The following is a 23,459-nucleotide window of genomic DNA, read 5'->3' as shown; positions in this document are numbered from 1 at the left end:
GCTACTGCTAGATCAGCAGGTCAGCGGTTCAAATCTCACCGGCTCAGGGTTGACTCAGCCTTCCATCCTTCCGAGGTGGGTAAAATGAGGACCCAGATTGTTGGGGGCAATATGCTGACTCTCTGTAAACCGCTTAGAGAGGCCTGAAAGGCCTATGAAGCGGTATATAAGTCTACTGCTATTGCTATTGCTATATTAGTTATGATTGGTTGTTAAAGGTCTGCCACTCTATGGTCACATGATCATAATCTGGGTACTCGGCAACCAGCTTGCACTTATAACCGGTCACAGCCCCCCTCAATCATTGCCAGAAACTCAGTGGGGAAGCTGGCAGGAAAGGTTGAAAATCCTGCCCAAAGTCTCTCCCACTTGTGCATCCTACCCCAGCCCTTCCATATTTGTGCTGTACCGACCACTTGCACATTAAGTGCACATGAGGAATCTCAGGCTGAGGAAGGTCATGGGGGGGGGGGGAGGGCTAGTGATGCAATAGGATACCTGCCTCAGACAACCCAAGGCCTCCCCTGAGCCACTGAGGTATTACGTGCCTCTTCCCCTGGGGTCCCCACAATTGTTCCCCGCCCCCCATCCTGCTGCTCCAGGTCACTTACCTTGTAAAGATCTAGCCATCTTTCTCCTTTCCACCTTCTCTGCCTGCTTACAGGCTCAACGTGAAATGGGAAGCTTGAAGCAATCTGATTTCATTGCTCCAAAGTCTCATTGTCTTGCAAATTCTCTTCATCGGGATCTGGTGCAGGCCTTGGTTTGCTGAGAACTGAGGCCTAAAGTATTGCAATGCGAGATCTTGCGATACTGATTTTGTGTGATCTTGCACTACTTTAGGCCTCTGTCCTTTGCGAACGCACCAAAGCAGACAAAGGAACTGATGGCTTGCTAGATTGTTGCAAGGTGAGTCTCCACAGGCCCATTACCTGTGGAGACCCTGTCAGGGGGAGGGGGGGGAGAAGGGAGAGAAATAGGCAAGGCAAATGTTGCAGTGCTTCTGCCATCATTCGTAAGCGTGAAAGACTGCCATGGTACTGCAACATTCGTAACTGGGTCGTAAGTACTGAGGGGGGGAGGTTTATGTCATAACTTCAAATGGTCGCTAAATGAACTGCTATAACTCGAGGATTACCAGTAAATTCAGCAACTTAAGTTTAAGACTGGATTTTAACAAATTTGGGGTTCCATAATATCTATTGCAGCTAAGCATGACACATTTATACAGATGTTCCCTGCAGCCTTAATTGAAGGATTCCTTCCTATTATGTGACCATTTGGGGAAAAAAGCTAAATGAAGAGACATTCTTTTCCAACAATCTTTGCCACTTTGCCCATAAAGTGTGATAAAGGAAGTGTGCAATCTGGTAAGAAGTATCTTTACCTGATCCCTTTCCATAAGTGTAATATCCTGCAGACATGCTTTTGCACTTCCTTCCTCTGTCATGATAGTACTCAAGAGGGTTTCCTGTTCTTCTATATCAGCTTTAAGGCTTTGAATCTCTCTATTAAGGACCTGTAGCTTGTTTCTCAACTCAGGTATATCCTTTTCATGGAGTTCAGATATCGTTTGTCTTGGTAAGAAACAGAAAATAGAAATGCATGACATTTTCTTTTAACAGTCATAAAGTCAACTTACTACAATTATACTTGGAATTCTAATCTGAATGCTAAAATTATATTTGTTTTGATTGCGATGTCTTACATCAGGGGTGTCAAACTCACATCCAGAGGGACAGATGCGTTATGTTCGGACCAAGCCTACCGTGAGTTTAGCAAAAGGGGGGGGGATTCCTGATACGTCACGTGACGATGAGAGTTTGCCACCCCTGTTCTAAATCTTTCTTTCCCCTAAATGGAATTCTCCTCATGGCATATCCCTCTGGAGAAAAAGAGGTGGGGGCAGGGACAGAGGAATCTGTCTACTGTTTCTTCCTGAGCCAACTCTGCCTCTCAAATATTTGGGGATCCTTCACAACCGCATGGCCGCTGAGGCTGTTGAAAAGGACAACTGATTATCTAAGCCACTGTATTATTTTATGATGGTACAGAATGCCTGATAAGACAGGAAACCTCTTCGACTTGCACATATCAAAACACTGCCATTCCTGAAAACTTCATTCACTTTACACAGCATAGAATATTGTGATTCCTGCCTCACCTGATAGGTTTCAGAGAAATCATATCATCTCGTTTCTTCTCCCTTTTCTTAAGCTCGGATTCTGTTGTCTTCAGTTTGTCTGGAGCAAGGCGCAGTTTGGCTTGAAGATCATTTATGACATCTTGCAGTTCTGCCTCAGTTTGAAAGACCCTCTGACACACGGGACAACATGACTGGCTTTCGTCTGTTAGTTGTGTGATGAACTGAGAATAAACTGCTGTGGCTCCTGCAAGCATAGCTGTATTGAAAAAACAAATGCTTTTATAAGACAGTGGGAAGGTTGAGTTTTACGAAGTATTTTTTCTCACATTCATTTTGGTAGAAAGAAGTAACCACTCTTATTAATGGATGACTGAGGTCAAGAATTTGTACCTACCGTATATACTCGAGTATAGGCCGACCCGAATATAAGCCGAGGCACCTAATTTTACCACAAAAAACTGGAAAAGTTATTGACTCGAGTATAAGCCTAGGGTGGGAAATGCAGCAGCTACCGATAAATTTCAAAAATAAAAATAGATACCAATAATGCCATTGCCCATTGAATAACATATACAGCCTGCCTGTGCCCATTAAATATACAGTAGCCATTGTAAAAATTTGCTCTGCATAACAAATTATTATCACACAATACCGGTGTATTCAATGAAATACTTCAGTCACCTCATGATGCTGATGTTTCGCTGTGATGATGATGTCCCGCCTCCTATGACACACGGCACAGTGATTCCTATCATTGGATCACTGTACCAGAGGAGGTGGGACATCGCTATGTGGCTGCTTGCCATAACAAGGAGGAGGTGGGACATCGTTGCAGAGCGGCAGGAGGGGGAGGAAGGGGAATCGTAAGATAGCCCTGCATTACATTAGAACGTGAGGAGGGGGGATGGTGCGGTGCACGCTGCGCGGCAAACTGACACAGAGGGAGGGGAAACTCAGGGGCGCTGGGCCATTCACGAGCGTCACCCAGCGGCATGGCCCCACCCCTTTTTCTCCTCCATTTCAGGCAAATTTTTCACTGACTCGAGTATAAGCCGAGGTGGCTTTTTTCAGCTCAAAAAGTGGGCTGAAAAACTAGGCTTATACTTGAGTATATACAGTATTTACAAAAAAAACCTTCAAAGCTATTTATTATCAAAGCAAAGGTAAATCAGTAAAAACAAAGGCTGAAAGCCAGAATATTTACATCAGGAGTTGCAATTCCTTTCCAATTGAACATTTCAGGTAGCCTTTGGTTAACAAGGTAACTGGAATCAGAATGTCCATCATTAACAAATGTAGTTTTAAAATGCAATGCCAAATGGCCACATTACTTAGCCAAGTTTCTGTCAAAATTTCAGTAGCTTAATTTAACAAGACTGTTGGATGACTTGCACACATTGTTGAATCTTTAATCATCTTCAGTGTTACTGTTCAGTATAAACCTCCTAAACTAAGAAGGGAAACATTATGCTTTTGCCCATTTTTTCTATTCTGACATCCATCTCTACTTTGAATGCAGTTCCTGATATTGTTTTAAAGCTTACAAGTTACTGAGTATAAACAAGTATATAAGACAAAAATGATTTGTTTTGTACCCTATGAGAATGGGAAGGTGTTATATAGACTTGCCTCGCTGTTTGGATGTTTTATCAATATCATGCTGCAGTTTATTAAGATCACTTTCAAAGTCTTGACTTCCACAGACATCAAAAAGCTTTTCTTCATATGTGGACAGCTGTTCCTCCTTTTTCCTTAGTTCGGTGGTAATATGACTTTTGTTTTGTTCTGCTGAAACAAGTTCTTTGCTGAAAGGTAAGTACTACAATCAGAACTGAGGTTTTGTTTTGTTTTTTAAAGGTTCAAGTGATTTGATTTTCCTTTTCAAAAGGAAGCTTTTAAAAAATGTTCACTGGGTGGGCACCTCATCCCGACTACCAAATGATGTTCATCAATTCAAAACAACTTTATCTATCTCTTTGTTACTTAGATTGCTGTGGCATGTATACATGGCTTAGTTCAGACAATATTAGAATACACCATCTGTAGGACTGTATTATGGCTTTGTGCAATTGTTTCTCTATTTCAGGATATCAGTAACTTCCTTAATTTCCTTGATACCTCGCCCATAGTTTTCCATTTTGTATGAATCAAGAAATAGTTTGTAAATTGAATTCTTATCTCAGTTTGGGGTTTAACTGTGGTTGCAATTTGCCTAATATGGATATTACCAAAAACTAATAAAAGAATCATACTTTATTTTTTTAAAAACAAGCTTTTTACGCTTTCATCTTCAAATGAGTTTATAATCTGAAAGGAATAGATGCTTTTGTTTAAAAGAGAATACTCGGAAGAAATGATTCAAATTTTAGGCAGGTCAAATAGCATAAGCAAACATTTTAAACTATAGCACAAAGAATAACCCTCCCAATCATATATGTACTTGTAAAGTTTTACTTGATAAACCCAGTGGACACAATCCTTCTCCCTCCTATATCACTCAGTAACCCAAACAGTGAATCATATGGTTTGCACATTCTACAGGTCTACCACAGCTACCATACCACAACTCCAAGTCTGATTCTCTACTTCCCTCTACCCTAAATCTGTCTCATCTACTTCCTCCATCAAAGTTCTGTTCTGATTTAAGGTTTAAACAACCGCATACTGGGGGTCACTTAGGAACAGCCTTCACCCAAACAAATTTCCTTAACTCTCAGATCTACCAAAAACCACTTACCTGTTTTCCCACTCCCCAACTCTCTGTTAGACTTTGTAGCAAGGCATTAGATTGTAGAACTTTTGTTAGATTTTTTCTAATGTTAACTAAACACTGATCATTTCCAGTTTAATTTAATTAAATGCATTCTCTCTGATGGTACCATGATATAATGAATGCTCTAACTCGAGCCATTTAGCTTGGTCTCATTACTGCTTAACTTTATTTTTATTAATAATAATTTATTAAAGATTTACAAAAAAAACCTAATACAAACTAAAAGAAAAAAAGAAAAAAATTGGAAAGTGCAGAAAAGAAAAAAAAGAAAAATAGAGAAGAAAGAAAAAATAAAAATGCAGGTAGTCCTCAACTTACAACCACAATTGGGTCTGGAATTTCGGAAGCCCCGAGAGGTCCAATACAAGCTACATGAAAGTTGGGAAAGTGAGCAGCTCAGGAATGCCAGGGAAAGAATACACTGCCGCTCAGGGGCTTGTTTGTATACTGTAGCTCTTGGGTTACAAGAAGCTTCTGAGTTGCAGTGCAGCGTGAAGTCATAGCTACCTCTGGAAGCCTCAGCTGCCCCAAAGGGGCTTCTTGGTATACCATGGCTCTGGAGCAGGGGTGGGTTCCAGCAGGCACTACTGCCGGTTTGCTCATGGACGCGCTGCGTGTGCGTGCTGCGAGTGCATGCACAGTGCAGTTAAAATTGTTCTGCGCATGTACAGGGCCCAAAAACAAGATGGAGGCATCTATGGTGCTGCCCGGAGAACTGGTTTGGGGGCATGGCAGGCCTGGGTCGCTGCTGGTTCCAGCAACCCAGGTCGCCAAACCATTACTGGTTCGGCCAAACCAGTCCGAACCGGTAGGAACCCACCACTGCTCTGGAGCTGCAAGAAGCTCAGTGCAAAACAGCTTCTCCAGGAAGTCCTAAGGAAACCCCACTAGCATAGAATCTTCTTCTCCATCTTGCCCAGGTCTCTCAAGAACAGGCAAGCTGTTTAGATAACAGCATGCCTGATTGGGACAACAGAGAGAATCACCTTTGGAAGAAGGTCTAGTGGTGTGATGCTTGAGGCAACATGACTCAGTGGAAGCAGCAGTGCTTGGGCTGAAGAAGAGGGCAGTGGCAGCTGACTGAGCCTGCCAAAGTTCCTGGGCTCTACTTCAACCCTAGCCCCAGCCCTGCCAAGAAGTGCTGATGTACAAAGCAGCCAAAGAGACATAGATGTGGGGGAGCTTAATGAGAGGACAGGGGGGAGATGAAGCATCCCTGCAGTTGTAAGTGTGGGCAGGCTCCATTATAGCTGTGAGTCAAGGATTACCTGTATTCAGATAATTTGGGGGCTGAGAGAACACTGTTTGCAGTCTTAGGTCCTTGTTTGAAAAGAACTAACCAAAATATTGAAAATAATCCCTCTTTTAAGGCAATCCATTATACACAACTCTTAATTTATAATGTAATTCAAAGTACATTTCAAAAAGTTTATTTAGATCAGGGTTGTCAAACTCGCGGCCTGCAGGCCAGATGTGTCACGTACTGGCCAAGCCCATGTCTGAAGGGGGGGAAAGCCCTGATAAATCACGTGACGCTGCCTTGACGACATGAGTTTGACACCCCTCATTTAGACTGTATTCTGTACTAATGTTAAAAAAGTGAAAGACAAATATAATTCATGTTAATCACTACATTTCACTACAGCAAATACAATTAGTACTTACTTGAGCTTGGCAAGCTTGTCTCTTGTTTGGTTAATTTCTTTAACTCTTGAGTGAAGCCAATCTTCAAGCTGATTTTTGCTTGGGAAAAATCCCAACAAGCAGATTAAATCTTCATTGTGTCTAAATTTAATTTTTCTGATTTGGTCTTCTTTGTCAGCCTTAAAAAAAAAAGAAACAACAGTTTCATCACTTATAAGCAAGAAAGTATTTCTTGTTCTGTAAATATTGAACTAGCTTAGACTTAATAATATACATAAAGAAAGCTTTATACATTTTCAATATATTTTTGTCAATACTATTAAATAAACATTGTTAAATGCTACATGGATGTGGGAAATTATGTTAATCTGAGTACTCCAAATGATGGATCGAGCATTATACTGGAACTAGCTGTGGCTTTCATGGAAACTTGACATCATTTGTGTCAAATATTTCAAGCATAAGAGTGTCTGATAAAATACCCTACTTTATCTTTTTTCAGCATGTCCATTTGGGTTATAATTGCAGTATTCAGGTTCAGTTGTTCCATCTCTTTATCCAGTTTCCGAAGAGTACCGTCCAAATTTGTCTTTTCTCTTTGCAGTTCCTTAATTTCCATTTCTAGGGTTTCAACGTTGCAATTTTTCTCAGCTTCAGCTAATTCATGTTTCTAAAAGGAAATAAAAGCAGATTTTTACCTCCATTTAGTTATGCATAAAACTGTATTTACTGAATTAATACTAATCCTAGTGATAGATACCAGATATTCTTTATAGCCGCTGAAGAAAACATCTCTCAGTCATTACCACAATTGCACTTTCCTATGAAAAAAGCATCTGAATACAGAAATAGTGCTACATTAAGTGTGCCCTTCTCAAACTGATGGGTTTCTTCCACATATGCAAGTGAAAAAAAGTGATATGCTCAGACTCCTGTCTATACCAAAATAGCCTCTTGTGTTCTGTTCTGATATCTGACAGGTAACAAGGTGACAATTAAGAAGATATTTTGGTGGCACCTTCTTCACATTTCATCATCAAAGGGGAATGTATGTCCTGCTTTAGGGACGTGGTGGCTCAGTGGCTAAGATGTTGTGCTTGTTGATTAGAAAGATCGGCAATTCAAATCCCTAGTGCCGCGTAATGGAGCGAGCTCCTGTTACTGGTCCCAGTTTCTGCCAACCTAGTAGCAGTTCGAAAGCATGTAAAAATACAAGTAGAAAAATAGGAACCTTTGGTGGGAATATAACAGCGTTCCGTGTGCCTTTGGCGTTTAGTCATGCCGGCCACATCACCATGGAGACGTCTTCGGAAAGCGCTGGCTCTTCAGCTTTGAAACGGAGATGAGCACCACCCCCTAGATTCAGGAATGACTAGCACAGATGTGTGAGGAGAACCTTGACCTTTACCTATGGCCTGGTTTGAATTGGACTACATGGGGAAGCTGTGAGTTTAATATCATCCTACTTGGAAACAATAAATGAGGTACTAGTTTCAGAATATGTGTTTAGATAGTATTTAGAACAAACTATACATATGAACAGCTTTGTTTATCTTTTACTTTAATTGCATATATAGTTTCTTAACCAAGGCTTACTGCTTTTGTAAATTCTTGGTCCAGTTCTAGGAGTCGATTTGATGATCCTTCCAGCTGATGTAATTCCTGTTTCAGATTCTTTACTTCAACTTGTTTCTTGTTTTGAATATCTGCCTTTAGGACAATAGTTCTTTCAAGTCCAGTTTTTTTATCCCTTATTTCATCCATTTGTTTCTGTTTAATTGTTTCCTTCTCGCTAAATTCTTTCTGAAAAAGAGATAAAAATCACAGTTTATTTAAACAAAGGTTGTGCATGTAGTGCTCAACCTACGATCACAATTGAGCCCAAAATTTATGTTGCTAAGTGAGACATTTGTTAAGCGAGCTTTGCCCCATTTTACAACCTTTCTTGCCACACCTATGAAGTGAATCACTGCAGTTAGTAGCATGGTTATTAAGGGAATCTGGCTATCCCACTGACTTTGCTTTGACAGAAGGTCACAAAAGGTGATCAGATGACCCCAGGACACTGCAAAGGTTAGTTGCAAAGTGTCTGAATTTTTATCAAATGACCACGGCGATACTTGCAAGTATGAAAAAAGATTATGTCACTTTTTTCAGTGATGTTGTAACTTAATCAAATTTAATGTATGCAAATTTACTGTTAAAAGTAATGTTTTATATTTAAAAAGTCAATAAAAATCACTGATAAGGGCTGAGCTAGAATCCCTCTCATAACCTGCCTTTTGTTTGAAATGAGCTCTTTGGTTCTGGAACATAACATGTCACAAATTAATGCCAGGTTACTCACCATCTAATTTGCTGCACTGGCAGACTAACATATCAGAAAGGTTTTTTTTTTATTTAACCAGTGACATACTTATGCTTGCAGAAGTTGTCTCTAATGCATATATAATACATTTATTTTTATTTCTATTCAAAAGTAGTTTCTGGGATATTTAACAGAAATATACTGGGGTAAAGCAAAAAAAAAAAATCAGAAAAAGAAAAAAACCCCAAGATTTTGTTCTTACTGGCTATTTTTCCTTATCTCTGCCAAATAAAATACTCCTGCCATCAAGTTTACTTTTCTCCAGTTGTAACCAAAAAGAAAAGAACATACAGTAAAAATGACTCATATGAATTTCCCTATAAGATACTATTTCAGTGTTCTTTAAAAGAAATATGCTTTTATTTATATCCTAATCTCACTACAATTTAGAGTACAGAGATTATTTTCCTATTTTAGACCAACTGAGCCTTTAAAAATGTACAAACACAAATAGTTACCATTAAATTATTAGCAGTTTCCATATCTTTGTCCTGTCTCTCTTTTACCAGCCTCTGAAAATTATTGATTTGCCTTTCGTTTAAAGGTGCTCTTTCAAATCCTTCCAATTCCAACTGAGCTGCCAAAGATTGAATTAATGAATCTCGGGTTCTAATATGCTGCTGGTAACGATCTGCCTGTATCTGAAGACGACCTTCACCAAAAAAAACCAAACCCAGAATTTAAACATTATATAATGTATTTCAGGATTGTTGATAAGATTTTAAAAACTGTAAAAGTCATCTATATGTAAATAAAAAAAAAAACTTAGTTGTCTAATCATCAAGTAAGATTAATCCTGTGGTGGAAAACACCAACTGTCTGATTCTGAATTTTTTTGTTGCAATTAACAAACAGTAGTTAATTAATTCCAAAGCTAGCATACTGATATGAATTACTGGTTTCTTCAGTGGTGGGATTCAGCCAGTTCGCACCTATTCTAAGCAGTTCGGAGAACCGGTTGTTGGAATAAATCTTTTGTTTTTTCCCACTTTACATGGCTAATCCTGTAAGGAAGGCAGGAAGGAAACATTCTGGTGTTGTTTCTAGCCTAATCTTTTATTGCCCTGCTTACAGAAACTGCCTCTCCAGTTAATCCATTGTAACAACTAAGGCGAAGTGCCCATCGACCTGAGTGACATTGACTTAGCCATGCCCACATGATCACCGAGCCCCACCTACCCAGCTGGTCATTAGGGCAGAGAACTGGTTGGTAAATTATTTGAATCCCACCACTGGGTTTCTTGTACCTCAATGGAGGAGTAAGAGACATAGGCCAAAGGAGAACCTATGTGATATATTGATTAAACACAGTTCACATGTGTGTGTATATACAAGCAGAAGATCCCAAATAAAGGAAACAAGGCTTTATAACTGATAAGGAAACAGGACAACCAAGAAGATACAACCATAATGTAACCAAGCACACATTCCTTGAAATGCAATGTAACAGCTTTAATACATGAGTTGTGACAAGGCTATGATTGTTATTCTTAACAGACTGAAATTGTGTTTATAACTAGAAAGGATAAAGAGTTACTGTAGCATATTTCCTCAAGCCCTCTCAAGGCGTGAACTCTGCAATTAATTCATCATTACAAAGTAGATTGCCACAATAATAATAAACATTTGATTCTTAAAGATATTACATGACAAATAAGGCAATGGATATCTATTAGTATAAAGAAGCATATGTATATCTCTCTGTCTCTCACACACAAATATTATATAAATTAAGCATAATTAGATAAATTTATTACATAATCGATTCAACCTGAGTTCTTATTCCAGCTCACTATAATCCTCAAGTAACTGAGGAGGCCGATTCTGATTTTTTTTTTTTGTTGCGATTCCCTCATATCTCTTCTGAAAGCTTCTTATGTAGATTATTGACATTCAGGGAAAGGGCTAGGATCTCTGTTACATGATCATAGTGAAAATAATGCGGTATTTGATGCTATCCATTTTCTAATTCAGATATGTGTAACTTTAGCTGAGAAGCACTGAGAAGCACTGACTACTGAGGTCACACTCATAATCTGTTTAAGTGTGAGTGACAATTTAGGTGGCCCTCCTCCTTTACCAAATTATGATTTAAGTTACCAAGTCAATTAAATTGGTGTTGGGATGGACTGTATCCAAAAGATGTAATTGAAGAAATGACAGAGCTTTAACAAATTATTTGACAAGATAGAGATGGTATTAAGAGCCAAGGTGGCGCAGTGGTTAAATGCAGCACTGCAGGCTACTGCTAGATCAGCAGGTCAGCGGTTCAAATCTCACCGGCTCAGGGTTGACTCAGCCTTCCATCCTTCCGAGGTGGGTAAAATGAGGACCCAGATTGTTGGGGGCAATATGCTGACTCTCTGTAAACCGCTTAGAGAGGCCTGAAAGGCCTATGAAGCGGTATATAAGTCTACTGCTAAGTCTACTGCTATTAAAAGTGGATTTATAAATGACAGGCCATGAGAATGACTTAGGAAAAGATATTCCATTGGATTTACAAAAGAAATTGGCTGAGGTTTTAAAATTTCAAAGGCAAACACAAATGACAAACCAAGAAAGTAATCTGGATATTTCTTTTCCTACTGGATTTACAAAAGAGATTAAAGAAATATATGAAATGGGAGCAGAAAAAATTAGGGGGAAAATTGAAAAAGATGAGATGAAGACATAAATGTATGTAACACTAAATTTATGCTTCTTGTGATCAAGGTTGGAAGTCACTTCTTTATATATTACTTTTTATTTATTATACTTTTTTCCTTTCTTCTCTTTTTTTCTTGCATTTTTACTCTTTCCTTCTATTCTTTTTAAGTTTAGTTTGTATTAGATTTTGCTACTATAGTCAAATTTTATTTATTTATTTATTAAATAAATTTATATACTGTATATACTCAAGTATAAGCCTAGTTTTTCAGCCCACTTTTTGAGCTGAAAAAAGCCACCTCGGCTTATACTCGAGTCAGTGAAAAATTTGCCTGAAATGGAGGAGAAAAAGGGGTGGGGCCATGCCGCTGGGTGACGCTCGTGAATGGCCCAGCGCCCCTGAGTTTCCCCTCCCTCTGTGTCAGTTTGCCTCGCAGCGTGCACCGCACCATCCCCCCTCCTCACGTTCTAATGTAATGCAGGGCTATCTTACGATTCCCCTTCCTCCCCCTCCTGCCGCTCTGCAACGATGTCCCACCTCCTCCTTGTTATGGCAAGCAGCCACATAGCGATGTCCCACCTCCTCTGGTACAGTGATCCAATGATAGGAATCACTGTGCCGTGTGTCATAGGAGGCGGGACATCATCATCACAGCGAAACATCAGCATCATGAGGTGACTGAAGTATTTCATTGAATACACCGGTATTGTGTGATAATAATTTGTTATGCAGAGCAAATTTTCACAATGGCTACTGTATATTTAATGGGCACAGGCAGGCTGTATATGTTATTCAATGGGCAATGGCATTATTGGTATCTATTTTTATTTTTGAAATTTATCGGTAGCTGCTGCATTTCCCACCCTAGGCTTATACTCGAGTCAATAACTTTTCCAGTTTTTTGTGGTAAAATTAGGTGCCTCGGCTTATATTCGGGTCGGCCTATACTCGAGTATATACGGTAATCACCTAACTCACACATGGTGATTCTGTGCGAGTTATAAAATTTCCAAAGCATAAAAACTGATATAATCCCCTCTCATTCACTCCAAAAGGTATCATTTGATTTTCTCTGTATCAGCTTCCATCTTAAAGATCTTCTGGAAAACTAACAAGTTGAAGGGGCAATCTTATCTCTTGGGGGGGGAGGGGATTATATTCATTCAAAAGATAGGGATCTACCACTTTTTCTTTTTCAGACCCTTTACCTTGGTCCCACCTGATTTCCCTAATAGATGGGACCCACAACATGCTCTGGTGGGTCAAGTAGATTTAACTGGGAGAGATAGTCCTCCCAATAACCTGGTGCCAAGCCATGTAGGGCTTTAAAGATGACAAGAAGCACTTTGAATAGCACCCAAAAGTAGATCAGTAACCAATGCAGCTTCTGCAAAAATCTCAATAGAAATTACATATATATAAAAAAGAAAAAAATGCTGGTATTAATTTTCATTTATTAACATGCATTAAAATGTTAATAAAAATATACCTTGTTCAACTAATAATTCTGATTTTTCTTTATTAAATCTTAGAAATTCTTTGTTTACTGCCTCCAGTTCTCGCTGACACTCCGTTAACCGCTTCTCCTTTTCTCTCACAGTTTTCTGATGGTTTTGATACATTCTTCTAAGTTGCTCATCACTTCCTTGAAAAACCTAACATTGCAATGTAGGAGAAAAAAAAAACTTTTACAAATATCTCCCCCTCCCCCAGAGTGGGAGTCTTGCAAAGGCCAAAGAACATGTGATATAAAAAGCTAGATGATTATGACTGCCTTTACTAAACTTAAAACCTAGTCCACCAGTCTGCATTGCTGCATGAAGATTGAGAAATACTGTAGTGGACTGGGAAAATGTTAACCTTTTTCTTCATCTAGCCCTCATCTCAGTTCTTAATGTTGCTGTACCACCTACTTGTGGATTTGCTCAGCAAAATCATTGCAATAGTAATAACAACTGCAAGAGAGATGACTGATTATAAACACAAAAGTTGCCGTGAACAAAAATCTAACATTTACGATTGGGTCAGCATAACATTTACATGCAGTAGTCCTGATGTTACTTAGTTTGGGTAATGAGATGTCTGCAAGGAAAAACCAAGCTCAGAGAGCACCAAGGATCACCTAATTTCAATCCTGAGCTACAAATATTCTCCTTTATAAATGCAGTTTATATATTCTACTTCATGCAAACATAATCAACATAAGAAAACCTTCTCCATTTTTTGTTGCAGGTCTTCATTATCCTTTTCCATCTGCTTTCTCCGACTTTCCAAAGCTTTGCTTTCATTATCTAGTCTCATTACTTTTACAAGATTCTGTTCTACTTCCATCAAAGAGTTCTGAGAAAGAAAGAAATATTTACTGTAAGGAAGCTACCTAACAATTAAGAGGGATGATAAAAACAACCTTGTAAATAAACCCCTTAAAGGAATTAGTCATTTGGGCCAGAGGTGGGTTGCTACCGTTTTGCACCAGTTCGGGCAAACCGATAGTGGTATTTTGGCCTTGGTCGCAGAATTGGCAGCGACCCAGGTTGGCCATGCCCCCAAACCGGTTCCCTGGTGTTTTTCAGTAATTTTTTTGATGTTCTTGCACATGCGCAGAACAATTTACACTCAACTGCATGCGCACATGAAGTGAACAGGCAGCAACGCCTGCAACAACCCACCCCTGATTGGAGCTCTAACGGAGGATGCAAGCAAAGCTCTCTCCCATCTTCAACAACCACATTTTTAAGGTGGACATGGAGTTCAGGATGCCATCTAGCTGGACATTAAGACCAAACTTTTAAATATCCAAATTTGGGTTTTTTTTAAATATTAAACTTAATGCTCTCTTCGTGCTTTTCCATGGTTCATTAATTAAGCACACCTTTAAACCAGGATGACAATTTGGAGCCAGCAACCAAGCTGCAATAAACAGATTCAAGTTGCCAGCTCTGAGGACACATCCATTTAATCAACATATTACAGATAATAAATCACCTTTAGAGGCTCTAGTTGGTTTTCAATATGTCTGACATTTTCTTTGGAGGCAGCTAGCTGAGTTTCCCTGCTAGTTAGCTGATTCTGGATCTCTTGTGCTTTTTCTTTATTCTGCTTCAAATACTTCAGCTCCACCTGACATTCTTTAACTCGATGCCCTTGCTTTAGACGCACTTGGCGAAGCGTTTCCAAAGCCTTAATATATCTTTTGGAAAGAAAAATGTATGTCATTTTTAAACTACCTGTAACCTGCAGATAACCTTTTATTAATATTAAAGGGTATTTGACTCATTTTAAATTCTTTACTCATCCAAAAAACCACAAATAAAAATTACCTTGTGGCTGAAAAGATCTCATCAAATTTCTGCTTCAGAGCCCTTCCTTCACTTAGAGGCCAGTTGGAATCTTCTTGATGGCAGAAAATGACATTATTAATTACAGATTTAGAAACTCCAAGGGCAGTAATCATCTCTCGGTCAATTTCTGCGCACTTGGAGCTCAGACTGACTTTTTCCCCATGCCTGCATGAACATTGGCACAAAAACACAGCAAGTGAATGATAAACATTATACAGACAATTTACTTTTTCTGTAACTGCAAATCAGTGTTGACTGCTGCAACTGCCTGGAAACGTCCTTGCCATTTTCTTGGCAATTTTTTTGGCAGTGGATTAGCATTGCCTTTTCCCTACAGCTGAGAGAGAACAACTGGCCCAAAGTCATCCCATTGGCTTCATGCCTAAAGCAGGACTAGAACTCATGATCTTTTGTGTTAGTTATATTATTTGTTCAATTAAATTAATGTAACAGAAAAGATGAGGAAGAAACAATTGAAGTGCAAATAAAATAAACGTATTTAAAAAGGATTCCAATCACAACTTGGTACAAGCTTAGAATTATTTTGGTTGTATGTAAAAATAGATCAGCTACACCTTGTTTTCAGATATACTGCCCTGATATAATCCCCAAATCATATTCAATTAAAAATATGGTTGTTCACTCACTTTATTCTTGTAATTACTCCTTCAAGAGTTTTAAATTCTGTCTTCTTTCCTTTCTGAGAACATATCATGGACCGCTGGACAGCAACAAGCTCTCCATTAACATCATGAAATTGAAGTCTTATTTGAGCTCTGACGTCTGTTTCATTTGCAACCTTTCCCAAGGGAAAATAATTTTTTATTTACAGGTCCAGGAAGAACAACAATTTCTTCCCCCAAATCACCTCTTTAATCGTGTTTATTTATAATAAAAGCGAAGGCAGAGATTTAAAAGTTATTTTCTGTATCATGGACATTGATGATGGACTGAATTTCCTCAGAGTTGAGGGTCTCTTTTCAAACAGATTTGGGAGATTTAAGGGGAAGCATAAGGACAAGAAACTGAAGCAGAAATTTCTATTGCATGAGAAGAGCATCATTGTCAGTTGCATGCAAACTTGTAGGAAAAAAAATATCCCATGGAAGGCCAGTAAGTTAAGAAAAATAGTAGGGAAGTTGTCATGAGAACAAAATCATAAAGGTAAAACTATGTGCTAACAAACTTTCCATTAATCAATTACAAAAGGACACATTGCTTGGATCTCCACATATATGACTTCAAACACTAATTAAAGAACTGGCAGCTATGACTTCACATTTCTGTGTCTGTAGTAATAGTTTTATATTTTTCCAATGGATTTATAATGCAGTTATTTTCTCATAATATATTTTAATCCATTGCTTATATTTATTTTTCAGCATGTTCTTTAGACACACTGCTTCTCAAGGCACAATATAAAAAGTAATAATTGTCATTTTTCTTGAAACAGGGAATCACAAATTCCTCATCAACTTAATCTACACACTGCAATTTACTAACCAAACAAACTAGCAACTGCAATACTTACTTTTGGATCATGGACAAATGAATTTCCTTTGCTGCCGGGTGGGAAATCCCCAGTACAAATATATTTGAGGCATTCTATAATAGTCTAATGAAATGGAAACAGGCATCAGAAATATATTTAATAGCCACTAAATGACTATGTCTAAATGAGATGATTTAAAAAGTAGACCCTCTCATGTATTATTTTCTCCAACCACCTGATAGGAAATCTAAGAAATCATATAAATGGTTTACTCATATAAAGATGTTGATGCTATCAGAAGAACTATAAATATAGAGCTTTGCTGATTACTTCTATTAACAGGAATTCCCACCGACATTCATTTGTACAGAATTGCAATATCCTATGAATTCCAACACAAGCTGACTTTTCATGTATATTGTTAAACAAATGAGAGAGATAACAAAATGTTTAAATTTAGTTCTTCGAAAGCATCCTCTGAAAGTATCTTCCTGTTTTCCACAGTCATGTTCTTTAATGTAACACTATCAATGTACAAAAAGATATAAATAAGAAACACACACAAACACCATGGAACTGTTAGAAATCCATAGACCCATCCAAAGCAAGCACATGGAAGTTTTGGTGATCTCTTTAAAGAAAATATATATTCTATACAATTTGTTCTTTCAGTGTCATTGTTAAAGAGTTATATTTATTTGTAAGGAGTTAATCTTTAAGGTATTTGAAAAACAGAATACAATACTTCCTCTAAGAGATAATCCACACTTTTTGTTATTTATTTATTATTCTTTTGGGATATTTGTAATAAAATTTTAAAATATATTCCCAGAATTAAGCCACTTCTCAACATTGGGATGGGTGGTAAGAAAGTAATTTATTAAAAAAATTAAACCCACTTGAATCTTACCGTTTTTCCAGCACCATTTGGACCCACCAAAATAGTTAGTGGATTAAAGAAAGTGATAACTTGTTTATCTTTATCCTCCACACCAAAGCTCCTCACTCCAAGAATGCTCATTTTATCAATCTTAGACATGTTTGAAAAATATTCTTTTTTCCACTAGCAGTAAACTGTATTCAAACTACCCTGCAGAGTAACTGTCAAATAGAATAAAAAGGGTCAGTTTCAGTAATCTTTCATCTAGATAAGGCAAACAATATTCCATATGTAATTTGCTTAGGATATTTGCAAATAAACAGATATCTACAAATAGAACTAAAAGAACAAAACTTTGGTAAAGATTTCATCCACAATTTAAAAGGTAGACTAGCACCATCTATTTCAGACCAGTGATCCATAAACTAGATGACACTCAAATTCTCTCACCCCAGGAAACTGTGAGGACTTTGATCTTTTGATTTTAATTAAAACCCTTGATTAAAAAAAACACAAACTGTGGATTTTAAAAAAGCCAATTTGAATAAACTAAGCAAAATAAGTTGCATGAGAAGAGACTCATAAAGGTAAAGGTGTTGCAACCAGCTGAAATTTCTTAAAAAGAAAATTAAGGATAGGGTAATCTCATATATACCAATGAGAAAGAAAACAAAACAATACCTAAAAGAGCCAACATGGCTGAATAGTTTGTTAAAAAGTTGTCACTCATGAAAGATGCTTATTGGAAATGGATGGAAAAGTTAACACCAAGGAAGTTACAGAACATGTATAATAACTGCAATACCATCTTCCTGGCATGGCTTGCTAATTTTTGCTGCTGTTGCTTTCATTGGCAACTATAATTGCTTTGTATCACCTAAGTTGTTTTGATAATTGAAGCTATCTATCCAAATAACTCCAAATGCTTATGTAGCAACACAGTTCTTTTAATTCTGTCCCAACAGCTTCCACATCCTCTTTCTTACATCCACTTTTATTCATTCCCTTCAGATTATTTAAGGTCCAATATTTCTTCATACTGGATTTTTGCTTTCATTTTTTCTATTCAATCTGACTTCATTCTAGTTTCTTTCACTTCTTCTCTTTTCCTCCATGTCCATCTTTTCCAACATCCATTAACACAGTATTTGAAAAATAGCATATTTCATATTTAGAATCTCTCAGTGCCTTTGTATTCTTTGCAAATTCTCTCAACTATTTCTCAAAAACAATTGTAATATCATACACGTTCAAATAAATTTGTGCATATGGATACACAAAAACATGCTTAAAACACATATTAGGATTAGGTTCTTTTTCAAAGAGATATTGGTAATTATTGAATAATCTTCGTATTTATTTCTTTAGCGATCTCTACCTTAAAATTTACTTTGAAAAGATCTTCAGAAGTGAAAGGGAATAAGAAGGCATCCAGAAATACATGATCTTGTTACACCCCAAAACGTGTACCACCACCGCGGCGGTGCTCCAAACATAACAACTTCTCCGGCTTCCAAACTCCAAAATCCAGCTGCTGAGTCTTCCAGAGCAGCCGCTGCGCTCTATGGTTGTGGGCTGGCTGCTAGAAGACTACCTGTCCGGAAGACTCTCTGTCCAGCAGCCAGCCCACAACCATACAGCGCACTCCTAGAGAGGCGCAATGGCGGCGGCACCCTGGCCCTGCAGGGAAAGCTGGGCCAGGGCATGGTGAGGCTGGAAGGCATGCTTGCTGTGGGCGGAACAGGTGCTCGCGCAACCTGTGGGAGCTGGGGAGCGGGCAGGGCCTTGGTGCCTTAGGTATACCCCCTAGGTCAGTGAATGGCGCTCTGCCCGGCTGGAGAGGGCGGTTCCTCGTGCGGTGGTCACCTCATGGCTGCTTCACCCCAGAGGCTGTGCCCGGCTCTTTGGGAGCCAATTCGCAAGGGAGCAGCTGCCCAGCAACCCCAAAACAATAAGTCCTCCCCCTCTAATAAGCCCAAGGCCATATTTCATGGGGGCAAAAGAAAATAAGACCCTGTCTTATTTTCGGGAAAACATGGTACTTGAAACTGCTGTTAAGACAATTGAAAACCACTTCTTTATAAGCTTTTTAAAAAATCTTTTTCTCTTTCTTTGCATCTTTTTTACATATTAGTTTAACTTCCTTTTCAAAATTAGTAGTTTTTCTCTTTAAAAAAATCTTTATTATGCACATACATACATAGATACATACATATACAGTCCTTGACTTTTAACAGTTCATTTAGTGACCGTTCAAAGTTATAACACTGAAAAAGTGACTTAAAACCATTTTCACACTTATGACCATTGCAGCATCCTCATGATCATGTGATTTACATTCAGATGCTTGACCACTGGTTCATATTTACGATGACTGCAGTGTTCCCGGGGTCGTGCAATCCCCTTTTGCAACCTTCTGACAAGTCAATAAGGAAGCCAGATTCACTTAACAATTGTTTTACTCACTTAACAACTGCAGCAATTTGCATTTTAAGAAATACGGCAAGAAAAGCCATAAAATGGGGGGAAACCCAGTTTACACATTTCTCACTTAGCAAGCTAAATTTTGGGTTCAATCATGGTCATAAGTCGAGGACCACCTGTACTTGTATGCATGTATGAGCATCCCATGTATTCACTTATTTATTTTTAAACTTGTCACTGGAGCAGAGATAGAAGAAGCCTCAATGCAGGATCGGAGGAGGAGGAGTCAAAGGAAACTAATCAAAGATTGAAGGAATTAAGAAGAAACTTCCTAACAGTGAGGGCAATTAACCAGTGGAACAGCTTGCCTTCAGAAGTTGTAGGTGCTTCATCACTGGAAGTTTTTAAGAAGAAACTGGAAAGTCACTTATCGGAAATAGCATACATTCTCCTGCTTGAGCAGGGAGCTGGACTAGAAGACCTTCAAGGTCTCTTCCAGCTCATTCATTCTATTCTATTCTATTCTATTCTATTCTATTCTACTCTATTCCAAGGAAGTCCTGGTTGGCTGTTGAGGGGCATTGCTGCCTCTCTAGTAATTGTTTTTACTAAAATAAACTGAGAGTTGCCTGCATTGCTGTTTCCAGTTAAAAATAAATAAATGCGGGTGGGGGGAGTGGGAGGAAATACAGTCCGGTGGCAAGGAAGCCCATTCTGGCACAAAAGCCCCCAGCCCAGCAGCTTCTCGTTCTTAGCTCAACAATTCCTTTATGGCAAGACGCCGCCCCCCAGCACACCACATCCTCCTGCGTGGTTCAGAAGCCGCGGGACTTCGAGGAAGGGGGCAAGCCCTCCCGAGAACCCGCCGCCACAATTCTGGAGGAGGATGCGCGCGGAGGGAGGGCGCGCGCGGGGAGGGGGACTCCCGCTTTCTGAGACCGGGATCTTCCCAGACCCGCAGCGAGACGGCGCGAGAAGAAAAAGGGGGGGGGGGTTCCTACCTTTCTTAGGGGCGGGGAAGGGGGCGCAACTTTACCGGAGAGGGGAGGAGGAGACTCGGATGGGGGAGGGGAAGCACGGCGGTCTCCGAAAAGGTGTGACATACAGCCCCGCGCATTGGAATATTGCAGAAGGGAACCTTACCACCTTGATTGACACGCTTGGCCCATCAACGGCGTGCGGGGGAGGGGCTGGAGCGGGAGGAGGGCGTGTCTGACGGAGCGCGAGAAGTTTCATCTATCGCCTGGGCCACAAACCCGGCATTACTTTCCCGCCACCGCCGAAAAAACGTCACCCGTATGACGTCAGCATCTTGGGAACAGAGAGATAGTCAAAGTTAGAAAGTCCTCAGCGAACGCAGAATAGGAGGAGGAAAGGGCGCGATAAAGTCGTTTCCCAAGTGATTCCACCGCGGGGCATCTCTACATGATTTTATCTCTTGGTGCCTCGTCCCTGCATGTGACAGCCTGCCGCTTAGGAACAAGGAAATCGCTCCAGGCTTACACAGTACAGGTGGTCCTCAACTTACGACCACAACGGAGCCCATGGTTTATGTTGCTAACTGAGAAATTTGTTAAGTGACATTGGCCCCATTTTAAGACCTTTTGTGCTACATTTGTTAAATGAATCACTGTAGTTGTTAAATCAGTAATTTGGTTGTTAAGTGAATGGGGGTGTCACAAAAGGGGATCAGGTGACCCCGGGACATTGCAACCATCATAAATACAAGTCAGTTGTCAAGCATCTCAATGTAAATCGCATGGCCATGGGGATGCTGCAACCGTCTTGGGGGTGAAACATGGTCATAAGTGCATTTTCAGTGTCATTGTAATTTTGGTCATTAATTGAGCTGCTGTAAGTTGAGGACTACCTGTACTTAGGGAATTTTAGCCGGTGCACTCAGAGAAGGTAAAGTAGGATATTAGGCAGCCTATAATTGGCCTTGAAGGCCTCAGAAGCTAAACTGGCTGAAATTGGTTAGTCCGTGGATGAGAGAAATCATACGCCAGGTTGGGAAGTTAAAAAGCATTTTGGAAAAAATGTTGTGGTAAACCAATGGACCAATAAATTCCAAATATGTCAATTCACAAACAAACCTTGAGATGAGGGATTATTTTGCTGAATGTTGTTTTTTTTAAAACAAAAGTTAACTGCATAAGAGTTCTACATATAATCTTGGAGTCAGGTCAGGGAAATTTGAGGAGATAGTTTTTTCTGTGGGTCATTGGAATTCCAAGCCATTTTCTCCAATTTGCCTCAGGCATTCCTTCCCCAGTCTGAAATATGAGAGGTGGCCATTCGTCTTATGCCACTGGCGGAGGATTGAAGTCTGATGCTCCTGCTCCTAAAAAGAAAAAAAAATCCATCCAGCTCAGAGATTGGATACTCTCAGAGACTTGGATTTGATCATCTGCAAGGCATCTTCCACACCAATCACAAAATCTGCATTGGCAATGTCCAATAGCAACCTTTTAATTTCTTGAAAAATTCTACAATTATTAAGTGAGCACACTTTGAATTATTATTGCTATTTGGGTGAGCATGGGCATGGCCATAAATTGTAACAGACACACAGTTCCAAATCCATTACATTTACCATGATGAATGCCCTCCTCAGTTGTTCAGAATTCTATTTTGGGGCAGCTTGTATGGCTCTCAACGTTTTAGATTCAAAAGAAAAACCTGCAGGGACGCTATTACTAGAGTTGCTTTTGGTTAGAAAGATGAGCAGCATATAAATGTAATAAATAAATAGAATAAAAAGAATAAGTAAATAGCTATGCTGTATGGGAGTGGGACCTTAGGTAATCTGAGTTCTCAATTTAGGAGGTACCATAGATGTCCAGCCAAATGTAGTTATGATTTTTTCCCCAGACCATTTCCACAACCAGAAGGATGAAGGCAGAAGAAACACAGTCCAGTTCCCATTTTCTCTCTATGCATACAGTTCCTGAATAGCTTTGTAGGAAGTTATCACCCAGCCCTCTCCCAGAAAAATGAAATATCTTAGGAAATATTGAAAAGGCAGAATATTTCTCTGCATGTGAAAAAGGAAGAAACATGTTTTAAAAGACAGAATAGCTGCCTGCAGCTTCCTGCCCATCCCCTTTTTCAATGAGCCATTAAAGCCTGAGCTAGTCCATTTACATAATAAAGAGTTCTCCCCTTCAGCTCCAGAGTGATGGGATTAAGGCATGATAATATTGGCCCTTTACCCAACTCGCCACATGGCATCTGAGAACTCACCCAAACCTGGATTCAAAACGCAGCCTAGAGAGTTGCCCCTGCATGGGCCCATGGGAATCTGACAACCAATCAGAATACAAGCTCAAGATCAAAGGCCAGAGAGGGCATAAAACTAGGGTCTCAGCTTCTCTTCCGGCTTCACTTCCCTTCTCTTCTCCACCAACACTGAAGCATGTGATCACCTTTTCTCTTCAGGACTCAAGCCATGTGGTCCTGTCCACCATTAAAACCATCTTTCCAAGCAGCCTCCATTTCTCCAGTGTCTTTTTCCCCATTTGGAGCCGAACCCAGAAGGACATTTCTTCCAACAGCTTAAAGAGGCTAAGAACAAACTTGCCAATTCTGATAAACTTCCCGATGTATGTGGAAATGGTATAGCTTTTGACTGCTTGATTTTATATCTCTTCTGATAAACTAGACATAGATATTTTATCTAAGAACTATAATGTTTCTTTGTAGGTACCAGCTAATGTTAATCAGCAGGAAGTTTTAGCATCA

The 23,459-nt window shown here is 39.3% G+C and overlaps 1 protein-coding gene across 2 annotated transcripts in view; it reads right to left on the bottom strand.

Annotated features, from left to right (window-relative positions):
* RAD50 (RAD50 double strand break repair protein) overlaps nt 1-21,019 on the bottom strand; it is a 49,040-nt gene extending 28,021 nt beyond the window's left edge. Inside the window, exons 1-15 of one of the 2 annotated variants that reach the window (XM_087709561.1) lie at nt 20,859-21,019; nt 17,322-17,512; nt 16,451-16,534; nt 15,567-15,718; nt 14,899-15,084; nt 14,564-14,768; nt 13,790-13,918; nt 13,068-13,233; nt 9,390-9,583; nt 8,160-8,366; nt 7,051-7,233; nt 6,585-6,742; nt 3,776-3,951; nt 2,165-2,402; nt 1,388-1,577 (exon numbers count right to left, since the gene is read on the bottom strand). In XM_087709561.1, coding sequence (XP_087565687.1) covers nt 1,388-1,577; nt 2,165-2,402; nt 3,776-3,951; nt 6,585-6,742; nt 7,051-7,233; nt 8,160-8,366; nt 9,390-9,583; nt 13,068-13,233; nt 13,790-13,918; nt 14,564-14,768; nt 14,899-15,084; nt 15,567-15,718; nt 16,451-16,534; nt 17,322-17,450 — 2,397 coding nt within the window. In that variant the 5' untranslated portion in view covers nt 17,451-17,512; nt 20,859-21,019. The other variant, XM_087709562.1, reaches the window with a different exon arrangement.
* Between the last annotated feature and the right edge of the window lie 2,440 nt (nt 21,020-23,459).

The sequence above is a fragment of the Thamnophis sirtalis genome, unplaced genomic scaffold (genome assembly GCF_051295495.1).
Source record: "Thamnophis sirtalis isolate CommonGarterSnake01/CBP01778 unplaced genomic scaffold, rThaSir2_p1.2 scaffold_3, whole genome shotgun sequence".
NCBI lineage: Eukaryota > Metazoa > Chordata > Lepidosauria > Squamata > Natricidae > Thamnophis > Thamnophis sirtalis.
Note: the sequence above shows the minus strand (reverse complement) of the source record. Positions and strands in the feature narration are given on the sequence as shown.